The sequence below is a fragment of the Lissotriton helveticus genome, chromosome 8 (genome assembly GCF_964261635.1).
Source record: "Lissotriton helveticus chromosome 8, aLisHel1.1, whole genome shotgun sequence".
Taxonomy (NCBI): Eukaryota; Metazoa; Chordata; class Amphibia; order Caudata; family Salamandridae; genus Lissotriton; species Lissotriton helveticus.
Window position 1 is genome coordinate 1,330,142,399 of NC_136069.1, and position 18,163 is coordinate 1,330,160,561.

Below are 18,163 nucleotides of genomic sequence, written 5' to 3' on the forward strand. Positions count from 1 at the left end.
CCTCGGAGAAACACCTTCACATCGGTGCAGCCTGGCCCCCCGCTGGCAACTTTCACTGCTCTCCGATGTCTCCAGAGAGCCAGCCGCTGCTGCCCCCAGGCTGCCGGCCCCCCACAGGCGGCAGGGGTGGTCGATGATACCTCCGCTCAGGGGGATGATGAGCCACAGGGCCGCCACCCACAGGCCTCCTAATGGGCCACAGTCCTCCACAAGGGGGGTCCCGGGGTTCAGGTAGACAGCGTCAGAGCCAGCGGGCCGAGGGATACCCTCGCGGGGGGTGCACCGGCGCGGCCCAACGCAAGTCCAAGGCCTCGAGGTGGAAAGCATGGGCCCAGTTGTCCCTCACCCCCCGGGAGCTCCGCACCGCAATGGCGTCCCTCTCGCAGGTCTGTAATTCAACTTCGCCTGCAGCACACACAGTTCCTCAGACGTATCCTCAACGCCCCAGACCCGGTCCGCCGCTCCGGGATGGGCCCACGGCCCCTCGTGGGCAGCCCAGGCCTCAGGGATCGCAGGCAACGTCCCCTCACACCGCCCCCCAGCTCTTTCGGGCAGTCCAAGGCCCAGGGATGGCCAACGGCCCCACGGATCTGCCGCCCCACGGATATGCTGCCCCTGCCCCCAGCCGTGGGGGAGGGGGGGCCTGGACCTCAGGGAGACAAGCGCCCGGGCTCCGGCCCGCGCTACCTGGGGGCCGCCATTTTGATGAAGTCGGGCCTCTGGCAGCAAGGAGCAGAACAGGAGGAAGGGAGATCCAAAACGGCCCCCAAAGGACACGGGGGGACAGCGGACAGCACAGGGATCCGCTCTTGGCAGGCAGATGAAGAAGAGGTAGGCTGTTAGCGGCGGATGCCGGGCGGATGACGGAGGGGGTTCGGAGCACTCTCAGTGCAACTGCCATCTTGATGCCGCAGGCCCCTCCCCCCCCCTCCCCTCCCACCCCCCAACTCTATTTTCAGAATGGTCCCCTGACAAGATGGCCAAACAGAAGTTCAAAGTGGGAAAACCCTATTCCTTCTGAGGCCCCTCTCTGTAGGCAAAAAGCAAGCAGGGTAAGAGGACATGCACCTCCTTTTGAGCTTTTCAGGGAGCCCCATAATCATGCCTTTCAATGTTTTGTTGAGCCTCTCAACAAGACCATTGGTTTGTGGGTGTTAGGGGTTTAGTAAACGTGTACTGCACTACACACTCTTTCCACATATGTTTCAGGTAATGAGACATAAAGTTTGACCCCTTGTCTGAAACAACCTCCTTAGGAAACCCTTCTCTGTTGAAGACACCAATGACTGCCTTGGCTACTGCATTAGCTGTAGTAATACTAAGGGGAATAGCCTCTGCATACCTGGTGGCATGATCCACTACCGCCAGTATACATTTGTTTCCTCATGTCTGGGAGGTTCAAGTGAACCACTATGTCCCCACCTAGTCTTTCAAAGGGAACCCAACCACTGGTTTTGGAATTTAAGAGACCTTAGGGTGTCCACCTGTTTTGCCAGTGGCTTGACAGGTGACACAAGAGCATACACACTCCTTTACCTTCTGAGACATCTGGGGCTAGTAAAAGTGGCTAACTAGCCTTTACCAAGTTTGGTTTGGCCCAGCTATCCAGCTGTGGGATGTCGTGAGCCAAAGTGAGTAAGAACTCCCTGTACTTCTAAGACACTACTACTCCTCCTAGTAGCTGCAGGGTTGGGGTCCTTGGCCTCAGTGTACTGTAGTCCCTACACCCAATAGACTTGGTGGGTACCACTGACATCTCCCTTATCCTGTGCAGCAGCTTTCAATTGTTTACAGGCGATACACCAATGCTGGATCCAGGATCCAACACGGAGTAAGAAAAAGTAACGTTAACATTACTTACCTGCTAAGTGAATTTCCTCCCATAGGATAACAGTGGTGATTCTATGTGAAACAGTTTAAGTGACAACTTTGAAAATACAATAATATTCCTTACAAATCACAACTGTAACTAAAACACTTTTACTCAATTGTTTACAGGTGATGTCCCAGGACTGAATCTAGGATCCAGTCCTTTGGTTAGAAAAGTAATCCTTAAAGTAACTAATTGCATTTAACTAGAAATTCCCATTGAACTCAATGTCACATTGTGTTTGAAATTGTGTTGCCTATTGCAACAACTGTAGCTTTTGTATTCAAAAGCCTATTGTGTATTTGAAAAGTACTTAACTAAAGTAACTCATTCTGAGAGAGAGTATATTTTGATATCTATTGTTGGTTCTAAAATAAAACAATATATTTTCTACACAAACAATTGGCCTAGAGTTCAGTTCTTGAGTGTGTACAACAAATGCTTTACACTGTCCTCTGATACTGCCTTACTGCTCGACCAAGCTACCACTTTAGCGAGTAAGGTTATATCGAACTTTAGCCTCTGCCAAACCTAAGGAGACTGTGGACTCTGTGTCCACTGTACCTTACTTTGGGCCAGTGTATACAGAGCCACTTTCTTACAACCATAACTCACTAAATTCTAAATGAAGATCAGGGTGAGGTCGAGCTCCTCAACCTGGTTCTCTATGCCATTGTTGTTATTTTCACGAACAGCTGGAATCATGTTAAAAGGCATTGTAAAAAAAACAAACTTATTTTATTTTTCTAAAATTCTAAAGGGACTTAACCAAGGCCCTAAGAGGACTTTGAGTAATTTGGAAAGATGTGTCAAATTAAAATTATTATGTCAGTCCCAAAAATGTTGTGTATCCCACTGCTGATCATCCAATTTAGGAAGCTGGCTCTGTGCAAACTATACCTCATTTTGGTATGGTATATTCAGAGGCCAGTGGAACCCCAAATGTGAGGAGAGGTAAAAGTTGATAGCCCCTTACTCTCTATTTTTGGTAGTGTTCGATCAATAAGGCTTTATCAGAGGGTAGTGTTAAGCATTTGTTGTACACACTCAGGCCGCAAATGATGTCACACACTCAAAGACTGACCTCAGGCTTACCCCTTCAGGGACCTTGATGTCACAACACACCATTGACTGTCAGCTTCATGGCTCTGTGCTTCTGGCATGGAAAGTCGTGAAAAGTACTGACATCGGCACGCTGAGGTGGCGCCTTTATAGACTACGCAGACGTCGCAATGACTGAGATGACGTCACGCAGTGTCGACCAATGAAACCTATCGTTGTGCAGTGGTACAGCTCAAGAAAAATCTCAAGAAGAGCAGCTAGATCATGTCTTTACCAGATAAGGCGTTACTGAAGGTAAGTAATTTGCCCATGTTTTCTTTACTGTTCCAGCTACAGAACTGGAGCTCTTCAGAAGCTGGCAGTACATTGCATGATGGAATAGGGACATTTGAGAAAGTTAGGTTTTTTTTTTTTTTAGAACCCTCCTAAACTGCTATGTATCTGGCTACATTGCCTTATATTAAGGTTATGTTTTTGAAGTCAAGTCGGAATGTACTGCTAAGTGGTGTACTCTAACATTAAGGGCTTTGCAATATGGATCTTTCCTAGATTCACATGCTGAGCATTACTCTTTCATCTAGTGGTTGAGGATGGAATTGTCACTTTATGGTCTACCTCCAGCCCCTTGAGTGTTGAAGGCGACCATTTGGAACCATGACTCTCCTTACATGGTGTTGGACGCATACCCTCGAATGCACTCTGGGTCTTCATGTTTAGTTTCTCCCCCCGCCTTTTTGTGACATTACGATATGAAGAGCTTTTTTAAATATATTTTCCTAGTTCCTCCATTACAATTTACCTTGTTTCTCAAAGTGGGAGAATTGCGTGGTAATACAGAAAATTCTTTAAGCTGCTAAACTACTCTGACAGGTAAGTAACCATTACATTTTGCAGCACACACCTTTTCTGCATTATCATGCTGTGTATGGGTTTTATAGCGATTTTCTGTACCCACGGGAGGCAGAACTGAAATGAGTATATGTTTGTGAACAGTTGTTTTAGTACTTGTTGTTTCTTTTGTGCTTCTTTGTTTGCTTTGCTGTCCATGCAGTAATGTCTTGTACATTGAAGGCCATATGACTGCCCGACAGGTGTCAGTAAGGGTGACATTAGTAAAGGAAACTAGTGTTGCTCCAATTTTTCTTTTTCAGTGTACCCTTGGTTTTTAACCCAGTGCTTTTCTGGCTGCCCTTTAGCCTATTTGGATTCTCTGAACGATTCTGCATTGTGGTAGTCCCTTGGAGACTGGAAAGCCTGTGTTTGCTGGTGGAGGGAAATTATGAATTGATTTTCTTTCTTGATTTCTTTTGTTTCTGCATGTAATATGACTGCTCCTCTGACATTCATCATGCAGAGGGCTTATTCTGCTTGTGATTTTGTGTTTTGGGAAAAAAGGCAGCTATATAGTTTGACACAGAAGTGTTAATTTTCTTTTTCTGAGAAATTGTGATTTTTTTTCTTTTCACTGCTCTTCCTTTATGTATTTGCAAGTGATGTTCCTGTGTTGAGTGCTTGCAGACAGTAACTCTTCTTAAATATGTTATGGCAATCAGGAAAGCTATTGTAAAAGTTAAGCATTTGAAGTTTCCTCCTTTGGATGGACTCAAAAGGTGGTGCATGTCTATAAAGACCTATCCTAAAAGTACACTTTTGATACATGCATCGATTGAGAATAATGCTCATCGGAAAAAGACCAAGTGTAAATAACTTTTTCTGAAATTGCATTTTGGGCCTGAGTAGGTGTGTGGTTGATATTAGAGTGCTGTTACAAATGCAACAGACTAATTTGTAGTAAGTTCAAACTATTCAATGTAAAATCGGTGAACAATTTGCTGTGATTCTGTTTCAGTGTGCTGTATCAGCAGCAGAATCAGCCTATGGATGCTTTACAGGCCTACATTTGTGCTGTTCAGTTAGATCATGGTCATGCTGCAGCTTGGATGGATCTAGGCACACTGTACGAGTCCTGTAACCAGCCTCAGGATGCTATTAAATGCTACTTAAATGCAACCAGAAGCAAAAATTGTAGTAATACCTCTGCACTTGTAGCACGGATAAAGTATTTACAGGTAAACTTCAAAGCTTTCTAATATATTTAATTAGATGGGGAAGTAGGGAAGAATATGTAATTTCATGAATCTTTGTTTCATCATGTTTCATATGTCAAGCATCTTGTAATGTTTCCATTTTAGTTGTTCATTGATGCATAATTAACACATGCATAATTAACACATGCATTTGTCACACAAACTCAGTTAATTTCAATTGATATTGCAATAGCATATATTAGAAATTCCAAAAAGGACGTATTGTACTATTGTTTGCAATTTCAGAAATTGCGAAATAATTAAACCTGTGAATTAAAAAGCTCAACTCTTTTATTTGTCAAAAAGATTGATATTCTGGTCACCATCTTTTCTCTTTCGTACCTTTCTGAATTTTCCCAGATTGAATTCTTTTGCTCTGTAAAACATAATCTTCAACAAAATTTAGTAAGATTTAGTGGACTTTCTCTTACTAAAGTAGGCGTGTTAAATTTGCTTTTTACATAATTTCTCCTAGGCTCAGTTGTGTAACCTCCTACAAGGTAGTCTCCAGAATAAAACTAAATTACTTCCTAGTATTGAGGAGGCATGGAGCCTACCAATACCCGCAGAGCTTACCTCCAGGCAGGGTGCCATGAACTCAGCACAGCAGGTGAGAAGTTGGGTTATGTTCTGCAGGTGCCCAGCTTTAAGGATTCTTTTCAATCTTTAGTTTCTTTCTTTTTTGTGGAGTGCAGGACTGGATTTCAGTAATTTGAAATATGAAGTCTATCTTAAAAAGCCTTTGTTTCTTCGAGGGTTTTGCCCAGAACATGAAGCTATTATTGGGACCAGTAGAGAGAACCTTGTGAAATTTCTGATGGAACAAAATGTTACTTTTTTGTACTGAAATTTGTGTGTATGATAAAGTAAAGGTTCATATTTCTTCACTGACATTTTGATTGTGATTCATTGTTCTTGTAGATTTTTTTTCATTGTTACCTTTTTTGCTTTTACGTTGCAGTTCATTGTTTCTAGTATATGGAAAAAAGTGTAAAAGGTGTTGATTTTTTTCTTCTGCTCTTAGGCTTGTAAACCTCATCATCCGAATACTGAACCTGTATTGGGTCTCAGTCAAACATCAGTTTCACAACAATCCTTGTCACTACACATGGTTCCTTCTAGTCAAGTAGACGACCTGTCCAGTCCAGCAAAAAGGAAAAGAACATCTAGTCCAGCTAAGGTAGATGGGTGTCTTGACGAATTGTCAACTCCGTGTGTTTTAACGTGGTACTTGCAAGGGCTTCTTATGTTATGTATGTTGAAGTTTGTGTCGCACATATTCTGCCATTGATATGATCTCATGGTGCTATGTGCACTAAGGTGCCTTTTTAACTGATTCAGGGGTTATCATCTTAGATTGAAGTCTGAATTAGCTAAACATGTTTTGAGAGCAATTTGTGCTTGTCCTGTTCTTGGTACACTCTATTCAACTGTGGGCGTATGGTTATCCAGTATTGGGGTATCTTTCATAGATTCACATGCCTGAATCATTGCCCGTCGCTGAGGCGGGAGTCCCACGGTAAATTACAAAAGTAGTGCCATAAATAAATAATAGTAGTAGGCTAAAAGAAAAAAGCCTAAGGCCTAAAACTTCATAGCCTTACTACATCCTTATATTCAAAAGAACCAAAAGTCAGTTCCAACCAATCCGCTACCAGCACCTTCTATAACACACCCAGCAGAGGCAGTTCTCCTCAGATTTTCACCGCACGTCGTGTGGAAGGGAGTCTTCCTGAGTGCCACTCAGTTTCTTCTCTTCAACTCTTTAGAATGTCTGACAGAAACACTCTTTTCAAACCCTGCAGGACCTGTGATAAGAAGAGGGTCCATGTTGATGATCAACATAAGGACTACATTTATTGCCTTTATCCGAAGCATGAGGCAAAAGATTGCAAGATATGCCGTCCTTTCCCCACCAAGACCCTTAGGGAATAGAGAGGCAAGACTGCCTTTATGGCTCAAATCTTTTTCAACTGAGGAGGATGACCGAGCCTCTACTTCTAGCAAGAGAGCTAGGTCTCATGACAGCTCTTCAAGTGAGGGAAGAAAACACCATAAATCTTCCCATGAGGTTTCTGACCCTTCACAGAGGTCACCTTAGCTTTCCTCTGGGTCAATGCTGTCTCCATCCTCTACATTAGTCAAGGAGTCTAAAATAACATCTTCAAAAACCGTGAATAAAGGACATCTCAAATCTGTCACTTTGACTCCATCGTCGAGGATTTCTGTGACTTCTTCTGCCCCATCTACGACGGCTACTGTCTCGATGGCCATTACCTCTCCTATTCTGTCTACCAGGATCTTAATCACGACCAAAAAGCCCGTTCTTGAGGAATAGTAGACAAGGAAATCATCGACGAAGCCTCCGTTGACAAATCCTCTACCGTCAACGAAGGTATTACCATCGACGAAGTCTACTACGTCGTCGACGTCTACCCCGTCGACGATGACCCTGTCGACAACTGTTGGGTCGACGGCGGCATCTTTGGTGAAAAGCCCGTCGACGGCGGATGTACCAATTCAATCGAACTTATCTACGGTGATCACTATACCTTCACAATCAACCCCAATGTTGTCTGTATCTTCCAAACTCAAGACTTTCCAAAGACAACAGGATTATAGTAAGATTTTGCCACTTCTGTCTTCGCACATTTTAGAAACCTACGTTGAAGATGACTATGAGGACGAAGATGATGAGGGAACTTTTGCAGCGTGAATCTTTCTGGATTCACTATGCTGTGCATTATTCCGCGGTCTTGTGGTTGGGTCCGGATTCGTAGTCTTTTCTTTGTTTTTTTTTTTTTTTTTCTCTTTGCCCAGGTGGGCGTCGGCGTCACACCCCCTTTGGGTGTATTTCCGGTGACGTCGGCATGCTTCCTGCGGAAGCTCCCACTCTTGGGCGCCATCTTCAGATTCTTTTTTTCCGCGGTCGGGTCTGGATCGTTCCCGTTTGGGCTCCAGACATTTTTGGAGAAAGAAGAAAGAAAATACAGAAAAGACGAGGAGAAGTCATCTGAAGACTCCAGGGGACTTCACCGACGAAAGACAAGCAAAGATAAGGCGTTTTCCATCCAGATCTTCGACGACCGTCGACGAACACGCGACCAGAGAGGCCCTGGACGCTCGAGGATGGACAACACGCCGTTCAAGTTCTGCCGTAACTGCCACCACAAGTACGCGCAGAAGGACCAGCACCCGGTATGCAACCTTTGCCTACCGGTGGACCACGAAAGCGGAGACTGCAACGCCTGTTCCGCCTTCACCCCGAAGACCCTTCGTGTGAGAGAGAGGCAGAGGGTAGCACACGCCGCCCTGCAGGGGAAGGCCCCGACCCCGTCGCTCTACGAGCTGGGGATGTCCTCCGAGGAAGAAGACAACGCTGCCGCCGAAGACGACAGCTACACGGTCGTAGAGACCGATTACACGAAGACTTCTGACAAGGTAGGAGACTCTTCGGCCCCCAAGAACCCGAGAGACTCTGAGTCTCGAAAAATCGAGGGCAAGACCCCGAAAGCGCCGACGCCAAAAAAGGCGGCGTCCGCGACTACTCCCAGGCCCAGCGGATCCTCAGAGAAGGAGTCCCCGGCGCCGAGAGCTGCTGATCAGCAGAAGACGTCGAAAATCGTCCCCGAAAAGGATCGATCGACGAGGGAGAAAGACCCGAAACTGTCGACGACGACCAGAGACCCGATATCCGGTTCGACGTCGAAAACTTCGACTCCGAGAGGCACGGCGACGAGCCATCCGTCGAAGAGAGCGGCGGAACCATCCGACGCGGAACACGCGGCCGAGATGGAAAAGAAAAGAAGGCGCCTCGAGGCAGAAATGGAGAACTTCATGCAGCGGAAAAAAGATTTCGACGCAAGGATGAAGGCCTTCACGATCCCTCACAAGACCAAGCCACCAGTGCTGGAGGCGGTCGAGGAGGAAGAAGAAGAGGTCGCCGAAGTCACCGAGCAAGACCAGGACGTCGAGGTGTTCGACGACCAGGAGGAGTACGAGAATCCCCACGAGAGCTACAGCTATGGGGAGGAAGATGAGGGCAGGACAGACACAGAGTCGGCGCCCTATGACCTTCAGGAGGTAGATTACATCGATGTCGACACCGACAGCCCGGAGGAGGTGGTCGACACCTACCCCTCGAGGCCCTCGCCGCCGGACGACATCGGGGCCTACAACGCGGTGATACAATCTGCCGCAGCAGCTTTCAAGCTCAAGCTCGACGAAGAGAAGCAGAAAGCAGACTTCCTTCTGGAAACATTGCTCCCAACACAAACGAGGAGCCAGTTCCTCCCGATGCTCGAGAGCGTCTTGGCTCAGGGGAAGGAAGCTTTCAGGGAGCCCGCAACATGCAAGGCAGTAACTCCCAGAACTGAGAAGAAGTACAAGCATGCCGCAAAGGACCCGGCCTACATTCAGGGCACGGTCTCCGCAGACTCCATTATCACGGCCACAGCAAGGAGGAGGGCTAACGTACCCACTACCTCGGGCCCGCCACCGGATAAAGAGAGCAAAAGGATGGATCTGGTGGGCAGAAGGATCGAACGGAATGCCGCGACCCACTGGCGCATGGCTAATTCCAACGCCCTGGTAAACAGACACATGTACCAAATCATGGAGGGACTGGGGCAGTTGGTGAAGGACTTGCCCCAGGATGCCAAGCAGAAAGCCGAAAAGCTAATTGAAGAGGGGAAGAATGCTGCAAATTCTTGCCTTAAGACGGCCCTGGATGGGGCAGACACCGCCAGCAGGCTCATGATGATGGGCGTCACGGAAAGGAGACACGCCTGGCTCAGGATATCCGGTTTCAAACCGGAGGTGCAACACAGCATCCTGAACACACCATTCAACGGCAGTACGCTTTTCGGACAAACAGTTGATGAGCAACTCAGCCAACTTAAGAAGGATAACGAAACAGCAAGATCCATGGGAGCATTGCAGTTCAGAGGGAACAAGAGGGGCACCCCGTCACGGAGGCCCGGCGGAAGAGGCGGAAACCAGCCAGGTACATCACACCAGGCTTTCCAGCAAACGCACCAGGCAGACTCGCAGGGTCAGCAGGGCCATCAGAAACAGCCCTGGCAGTACCAACAAAGAGGCCAGTCCTTTCGAGGGAGAAATGGACGGGGACAAAATAGAAGAGGGGGCCAGCAGCCCACCTCCAAGTGACTTCAAAAAAATCCGTGTGCCCACCCACAAAAAAGATCCCAGGGGGCAGCACGTACAGATGGGTCAAGACAAACTAGACACCTACGACCACAGGACACCAGTGGGAGGAAGATTAAGATTCCACCTCCAGGAGTGGAGAGGAATCACATCAGACAAATGGATCCTCAACATTATCCAATTCGGATACTGCATAGAGTTGGAGGCGAGGCCAACAAACAGAAAACCAAGAAGAAAGCCGCTAGCAAGCAAGCAGCTGCAGTGCCTTCAGGAAGAAGCAAAAGAACTCCTGCAGAAGCAGGCCATAGAAAGGGTACCCTTCAAGGAAAGAAACACAGGAGTATACTCAACATACTTCCTGGTACCAAAAGTAGACGAGACAATGAGGCCCATTCTCGATTTACGGTTCGTGAACAAATTCATAAGAACGCAAAAATTCAAAATGACCTCCCTGCAAGAGGTGCTCCCACAGTTGCAGACCGGGGACTTCATGGTCACTATAGACCTCAAAGACGCATACCTGCACATCCCAATGAACAGGAAGCACAAGCACATGCTCAGGTTCACCGTCGGAGAAAGCCACTACCAGTTCACGACACTGGCCTTCGGTCTAAAATCGGCACCAAGAGTTTTCACAAAGTGCCTCGCAGCAGTCGCAGCGCACCTAAGAAGGCAGGGAATACATGTATACCCTTACCTGGACGACTGGCTGGTGAAAGCAAACTCATACCAGAAATGCAAGCTGCACGCACATACAGTGACCAGCACGCTCATAAACCTGGGGTTCTCCATCCATTGGAAGAAATCATCAATGGAGCCGGAACAAGTGAAGATCTTCCTGGGAGCACAGATCAACACCTTACAGGGCAAGGTGTTCCCCAGCGAGAAGAGGGCGAGGGCGCTGGTGAAGGAAACTCGCCTCTACCGGAAGGGACAAGCTCGGACAGTGAGGACGGCGAGCAAGATCATGGGGATGATGGCATCATGCATCCACCTGGTACCGAATGTACGACTCCACATGAGACCCATTCAAGAATGGCTACAGGAGCAATGGTCACAAGCTACAGGCAGTTGGGAGGATCTAGTGGTTGTAACGCACGCAGTGCAGAAGGAGATGACATGGTGGACCATGGAGAACATAGCAAGGGGAAAGCCTCTAACGCCCCCAACGCCAACAGTGACCATCACCACAGACGCATCCCTGAAGGGATGGGGCGCTCACATGGAGGAGCTCAAGGTGAGGGGACTGTGGACACCGACGGATGCCACAAAGCACATCAATTACTTAGAATTGAAGACAATCTTCCTTGCACTGAAGGCCTTTCAAACAAGACTGTACAAGCACAGGGTATTGATACAAACAGACAACACCACTGCGATGTTCTACATCAACAAGCAGGGGGGCACACAGTCCGCACCGCTTTCAACGCTGGCGCAGGAGATATGGAGATGGGCCATCCCTCTCAAGATAGACCTGCTAGCCATACACCTACCAGGGAAGGACAACATACAAGCCGATTGGCTCAGCAGGCAGACATCGGCATCCCACGAGTGGGAGCTCAATGCTCAGGAGACAAGATACCTGTTCGACAGGTGGGGGACACCATCGGTGGACCTGTTTGCCACACGCCAGAATGCAAAATGCCAAAACTTCGCATCCAGGCAGCCCGAGGAGGGGACACTGGGGAATGCCCTATGGATAGATTGGTCAAGGACATTTGCCTACGCCTTTCCCCCGATACCACTGATGCACAGAGTACTGAGCAAGTGCAGAGCGAGCAACATGACACTGATACTGGTCGCACCGCAGTGGGCGAGGCAGACCTGGTACTCGCAGATCATGGAGATGACACAGTGTGCACCCCACAGATTCAGCAGGAGGAAAGATCTACTGTCCATGCAGAACGGAGAGGTACTGCATCCAGAGCCAGAGAGCATGAGCCTAGTAGCGTGGCTCCTGAGGACATAGAGTTCGCACATTTGAGACTACCAGAAAGCACCCTGAGGGTACTTCGGGAGGCACGAAGGCCCAGCACTCGAAAGTGCTACGTTGCGAAATGGAAAAGATTCACAATATGGTGCAGACAGGAAAGACTCCACAATAAGATGAAGAGGGACTCCACAGTGCTAAGGTACCTGACGCACTTACTGGAGAAGAACCTTAGCTCATCCTCGTTAAGAGTTCACTTGGCAGCGATAGTAGCCTACACAAGGGGAGAAACGTGCAGGAGCTTCTTCACATCACAGGTGGTGAAGAGATTCCTAGAAGGAGCGAAAAGGATCGCACCACCCAAGCGGGTGCCGCCACCTGCATGGAACTTGAACACAGTCCTAACGGAACTCATGAAAGAGCCCTTTGAACCACTTCACAAGGCCTCCCTAAAGATGCTAACTATGAAAACAGCCTTCCTGGTTGCGATAACGTCCTTACGCAGAGTAAGCGAGCTTCAAGCGCTGACGCTACAAGAACCATACATACAAATACACAACGATAGAGTTGTGATGAGGACTGACCCACACTTCATGCCGAAGGTGGTATCCAATTTTCACATGAACCAGTCTATACAGATACCGAGTTTTTTCCAAAAACCCACAACCAGCGCAGAGAGAGCTCTGCACACCCTGGACGCCAGAAGGGCAGTCATGCACTACATTGAAAGGACAAAGGGGCACAGGAAAACGAAACAGTTTTTTGTGTCCTTCGCAAACAGCTTCATGGGCAAAGCAGTAACCAAAAGGACCATTGCACGATGGATCGCACAAACAATCCAACTCTGCCACAAACGGGCAGGACAGGAACTGGCTGAGGGGACACGTGCCCACTCCACCAGGAAGAAGGGCGCTACAATAGCCTTCCTGGCTAACACACCCATAGAGGACATATGCCTGGCGGCAACATGGGCTTCGGTGCACACGTTCACGAAGCACTACTGTGTGGACATACAAATGAACAAGGAAGCTCAAGTGGGACAGAAGGTGCTACAGCACATATTCAACACCCAACGCTCATCTTCCACCCAGCCGCCACAGAGATGAGAAACCGCTACAAAATCTATGCACAGCATAGTGAATCCAGAAAGATTCACGCTGCAAAACGAATAGTTTTCTTACCTGTCGGTGTAGTTTTGCAGCTTGAAGATCTTTCTGGATTCACTAGCGAACCCACCCACCTCCGCCAGAAAGATGAGGCTGGAGAGAGAAGAGGTGGTTAACTAAAGAATAGACTTTGAAAATACAAAGCGGTAAATACAAACTAAGAAGAACATTGCCATTACTTCGGAAACGAAAGAAACACGGAAAAAAAGAACCCGAAGATGGCGCCCAAGAGTGGGAGCTTCCGCAGGAAGCATGCCGACGTCACCGGAAATACACCCAAAGGGGGTGTGACGCCGACGCCCACCTGGGCAAAGAGAAAAAAAAAAAAAAAAACAAAGAAAAGACTACGAATCCGGACCCAACCACAAGACCGCGGAATAATGCACAGCATAGTGAATCCAGAAAGATCTTCAAGCTGCAAAACTACACCGACAGGTAAGAAAACTATTCGATTTGGCTTAGCTCACCATCCTTCTGAGCGTAACATCAAGTGTCAAGAGGACAATGACTATTACCAGGAGCAATATTATCAGGAACAGCTCATGGTTCCGCTTCATAGATAACAATTCCATCGAAGGGAGTCACGCCATAGGGAAATGAGTCCCCTTCCTCCAACGATCATACAGGATCTTCAGGATATGCTGGTGGATTACTGTCAAAGGTTTCCCCCTCAGAAGGCTGTCTCAGAAAACCCACCCCCACCAGCCGTGGTTCCTGATCCATTACCTGAGCCTGAGACTCCTTTTTCACCAGCTCATCCTTCAGGTCCTTCTGATCAAGCGCAGCATGATACTATCTCCTCTGTAGATAAGGTTGAGGAGGGAGAGTTACTTGAACCATTCCCATTACAGATTCCTGGGACGAATATATAAGTTCGAGGCATATGAGCTGCGGATTACACACTATGCATAGATGGCCACCTAGTGTTGGACCCAGAGGTTTGCAGTTTGTTTTGTTGTAGAAAAGTATTTGGAAGTCACGGGATAGGTGACTCCTCCTTTGGATGATACTGTGCATGGGCATCGGCTCCATCCCCAGATTGTTTTTTTCCGCCACCGGGCTCGGATGTGTTTCCAGCGCTCCGTGTTGGAACCAATTTCCTTCGGCGCGCAATCCTCACCAACTTACAGAAATTAAGTTTCGAACGCTTTTCTAGTCGATGCTACTCTCCACACCGAAGACTTCGATTCCGGTCGTCTTCAACGGTCTTCGGGCCTAACTAGGCCTCGACGCCAGCTCATGGAAAGGAAGCCATTTAAGAAGTGTCCTCAATGTGGGTCCAAGTTTCCCCACACTGACCTTCATGAAGTGTGTAACATTTGCCTCTGGAGCACGAGGCCAAAGACTGTTCCGCTTGTGCCTCTTTCTGCTCCAAAAGACTATCTGGGACCGAAGAGCGAGGAGAACAATGGCTCGATCTTAAGCTTCGATTCCGGACAACATCTTTGGAGAAGGCGTCTCCGTTCCAGAACAACACGACGTCGACAGCAATTCGAGGCAGAAGACTCCGAAGTCAAAGACATCACTCCAGCACAGCAGGTCGTAAGTAAGACCGTCGACCCCGACCCTTCTTTGACACCTCAAAGAAGGCCCCGGTCACGCCCTCGGGTGCACACCGACCCGCCGCTTCTACTGCCCCACCTTCGGGCCGGGCTAAGAAGCTAATTAAGCCTTCAGGCGACTCTTGCTCGAGTCGGCCTTCGCACGGTGCCGGCGCACATTTACCAGCACCGAAAAAGACAACTTCACCGGCTACTCCGACATCCAAACCATCGGCGCCGAAACATACCACTACTCCTTCGGCACCGAAACCCAGGTCGGAACCAAGCAAACCCGCTTCGGATTCGAAAAAACCACCGGAACCGAAAAAACCATCGGATCCCAAAAATATACCGGAGCCGAAAAAATCCTCGGAACCGAAAAAAGCTTCGGAGCCAAAAAAGACTCCTGCTTCTCCGGTTAAAGACATTGCCAAAAAATAAAAAAAAAACCGCTTTAGTGCCGAAACCGTCCTCCGCACCAAAAGATCGGCCTCCTCGCGAGGACTTACTTTATCCAGACCCTGCTCAGAAGACTCTAGCTAAAGATCCAATCACTGGACAGCTAATTTTGGCTTAAAAAAAGCGACCCCTGGACACACCAGCTCCGCATTCAAAGAAGGACATGGCTACCTCTCCCTTAAGACTGCCTTCCCCTTCTCTTTTACCTGTACCATCACCACATCCTCCCATACCACAACATTCCCCAGCATCCTCTATCATACCAGACGATGACAACAGGGATGATAGCTCTGACGTTATGGGGAGGTAACATACCTGATCCAGCTACTCCTACAGGATCACCTGACCCGTGGGATGAATATATCACCCCAGATGTCCCACATGTCCCTCAGGATGACCTATATCCATCAAGGATTTCCCCACCAGAAGACACTATGGGTTTCAATCAATTGATTCACACAGCTGCGCAATATCATGGGGGTAGACATGCATACAGACCCTGGAGATGAAGACTTCCTAATGGATACCTTTGATAATGCACAAAGGTCCTCATCCATTTTACCAATGCTTAAAGGAGTGGTTAAGCATGCTCCTGAAGTCTTCAAGGACCCAGTCAGAACTCAGGTCATTAACCCTCATATAGAGAAAACATATAAAGCTGCCCCCTCAGACCCAGCATATATTAAAGGCCCAGTACCACTAGACTCACTTGGTTTCCAATGCACGCAAGAGAGCAAACTCCCAAACATCAGGTGAAGCTCCACCACCAGCTAAAGAGTCTAAGCTACTTGACGCATCAGGGAAAAGAACGGCGTCTCAAGCAGCAAACATGTGGCGTATTGCCAATACACAGGCATTATTAGGCAGATATAACAGGGCACATTAGGACGAATTACAATCATTAATGAAGCCCCTCCCTGATGAGTACAAGGATAGAGCAAATGAGCTTATCCAAGAGGGGAAAAATATTACAAACACCTCTATTCGTTGTGCACTTGATGCAGCAGATACTGCCTCTAGGGCAGTTAACACCAGCGTTTTATTACGTAGACATGCCTGGCTCAGCATATCAGGGTTCAAACTTGAAGTACAAAGTGCCATTCTTAATCAACCCTTTGATGAGCAACACCTATTTGGACCTAACGTAGATGTATCACTTGAAAAAATGAAAAAAAATACAGATACCGCCAAATCTATGGGAGCCCTGCAGTCGCAGGCTCCCAGACGTTCATTTCGACGCTCATCCTATCGAGGTGCCACCAGGGGATACTCTTCAGACACACCTTCTTCCCCATACAAAGCCCCTACACAGGCCACTTACAGCAAGGGCTACCAAAGGGGTGGTTACAGGGGTAACAGGGCTTGACAAATCCACTCGCCCGCTCGCATTTGCGAGGGAGAATGGATGAGGACGAGCTATTTTTAGGTCCTACTCGCCCTTCATGGCGAGTAGGAAGATAAACTAACTTTTGTCCTCTGTCTTTGAAAATGGAGCAAAAGTGACAAGATAACAAGATTTAAAGGCATTTTTATTGCTCACAAAGGGACCGAGCAATAAAGAGGCCTTTAAATCTTGTAAACTTGTCACTTTTGCTCCGTTTCAGAGACAGAGGTCAAGTAGGTTTCAGTTGGGTCGAGGGGATTTTCCAAGTTACTAGACCTGCAGGACTAGTACAATTTTTCAGATTTGTCGAGCCCTGGGTAACAATAACAAAGGCAGAGGTAAACATAACTCCCGCTCTGCCTCTACCCTAGCCCAATGACATCCTTCCCCTTCCACTCTTGTCGGGGGAAGACTTCAACAATACCTGCCAGCCTGGGAAGACATCACATCAGACAGATGGGTGCTCCAAATCAATCAGGTTACTGTCTAGAAGTAACATCTACCCCCCCCCCCCCCCCCCCAACATACCACCCAAGCAGCGTCCAATGTCACAAGAACATTTAACACTGCCCAGACAGGAGGTAATTTCCTTCCTGCAGAAAAATACTATAGAAATAGTTCCAGAGCATCAGAAAAACAAAGGAGTATACTCCCTATATTTCCTAATACCAAAGAAGGACGGATCTCTAAGACCCATCCTAGACCTCAGACCTCTTAACATTTACATACAGTCGGATCATTTTTATATGGTCACCCTCCAAGTTCTTCCACTTTTGGTACTAAACGGCTTCCTTGTCACTCTAGATCTCAAGGACGCCTACTTCCATATTCCCATCCACACAGCGCACAGAAAATATCTCAGATTTGTGCTAGACGGGCAGCACTACCAGTTCAAAGTGCTCCCATTCGGAGTCACAACCGCGCCAAGGGTGTTTACAAAATGCCTAGCAGTAGTAGCAGCACACTTAAGACAACATATTCATGTCTTCCCATATCTAGACGACTGGCTCATAAAAGCCAGCTCATACAGCCAGTGTGTACAACACACTCGCGCTACTATTCAACTGCTTCACGACTTGGGATTCACAGTAAATCACACCAAATCGCATCTGCAACCCTCGCACATACAACAGTATCTCTGTGCTACAATAAACAACCAAGTAACACTAGCTTATCCCTCTCCAGCCAGGATAACAAGTGTACAAACTCTCCTAACAAAATTCAAACCACAACACTCGCTACCAGCTCGATTGTTCATGCAGCTCATAGGAATGATGGCATCCTGCATGTTTGTAGTACCTCACGCAAGACTGCAAATGCATCCACTTCAAGAGTGCCTAGCACGCCAATGGAACCAGGCTCAAGGTCAACTAACAGACCTATTGTTGGTAGACGGTCGGACTCATCGTTCTCTGCAATTGTGGAACACCAAAAACCTTTCCAAAGGGTGACCGTTTCTAGAGCAAGTTCCTCAAATAGTCATGACATCGGATGCATC

The 18,163-nt window shown here is 47.7% G+C and overlaps 1 protein-coding gene across 2 annotated transcripts in view; it reads left to right on the forward strand.

Annotated features, from left to right (window-relative positions):
- The window catches only part of KDM6A (lysine demethylase 6A), a 1,083,812-nt gene that overhangs the window by 487,537 nt on the left and 578,112 nt on the right, over positions 1-18,163 (forward strand). The window contains exons 12-14 of one of the 2 annotated variants that reach the window (XM_078658310.1): positions 4,782-5,001; positions 5,495-5,629; positions 6,044-6,199. In XM_078658310.1, the coding sequence (XP_078514436.1) occupies positions 4,782-5,001; positions 5,495-5,629; positions 6,044-6,199 (511 nt within the window). The remainder of the gene's footprint in view (positions 1-4,781; positions 5,002-5,494; positions 5,630-6,043; positions 6,200-18,163) is intronic. The other variant, XM_078658311.1, reaches the window with a different exon arrangement.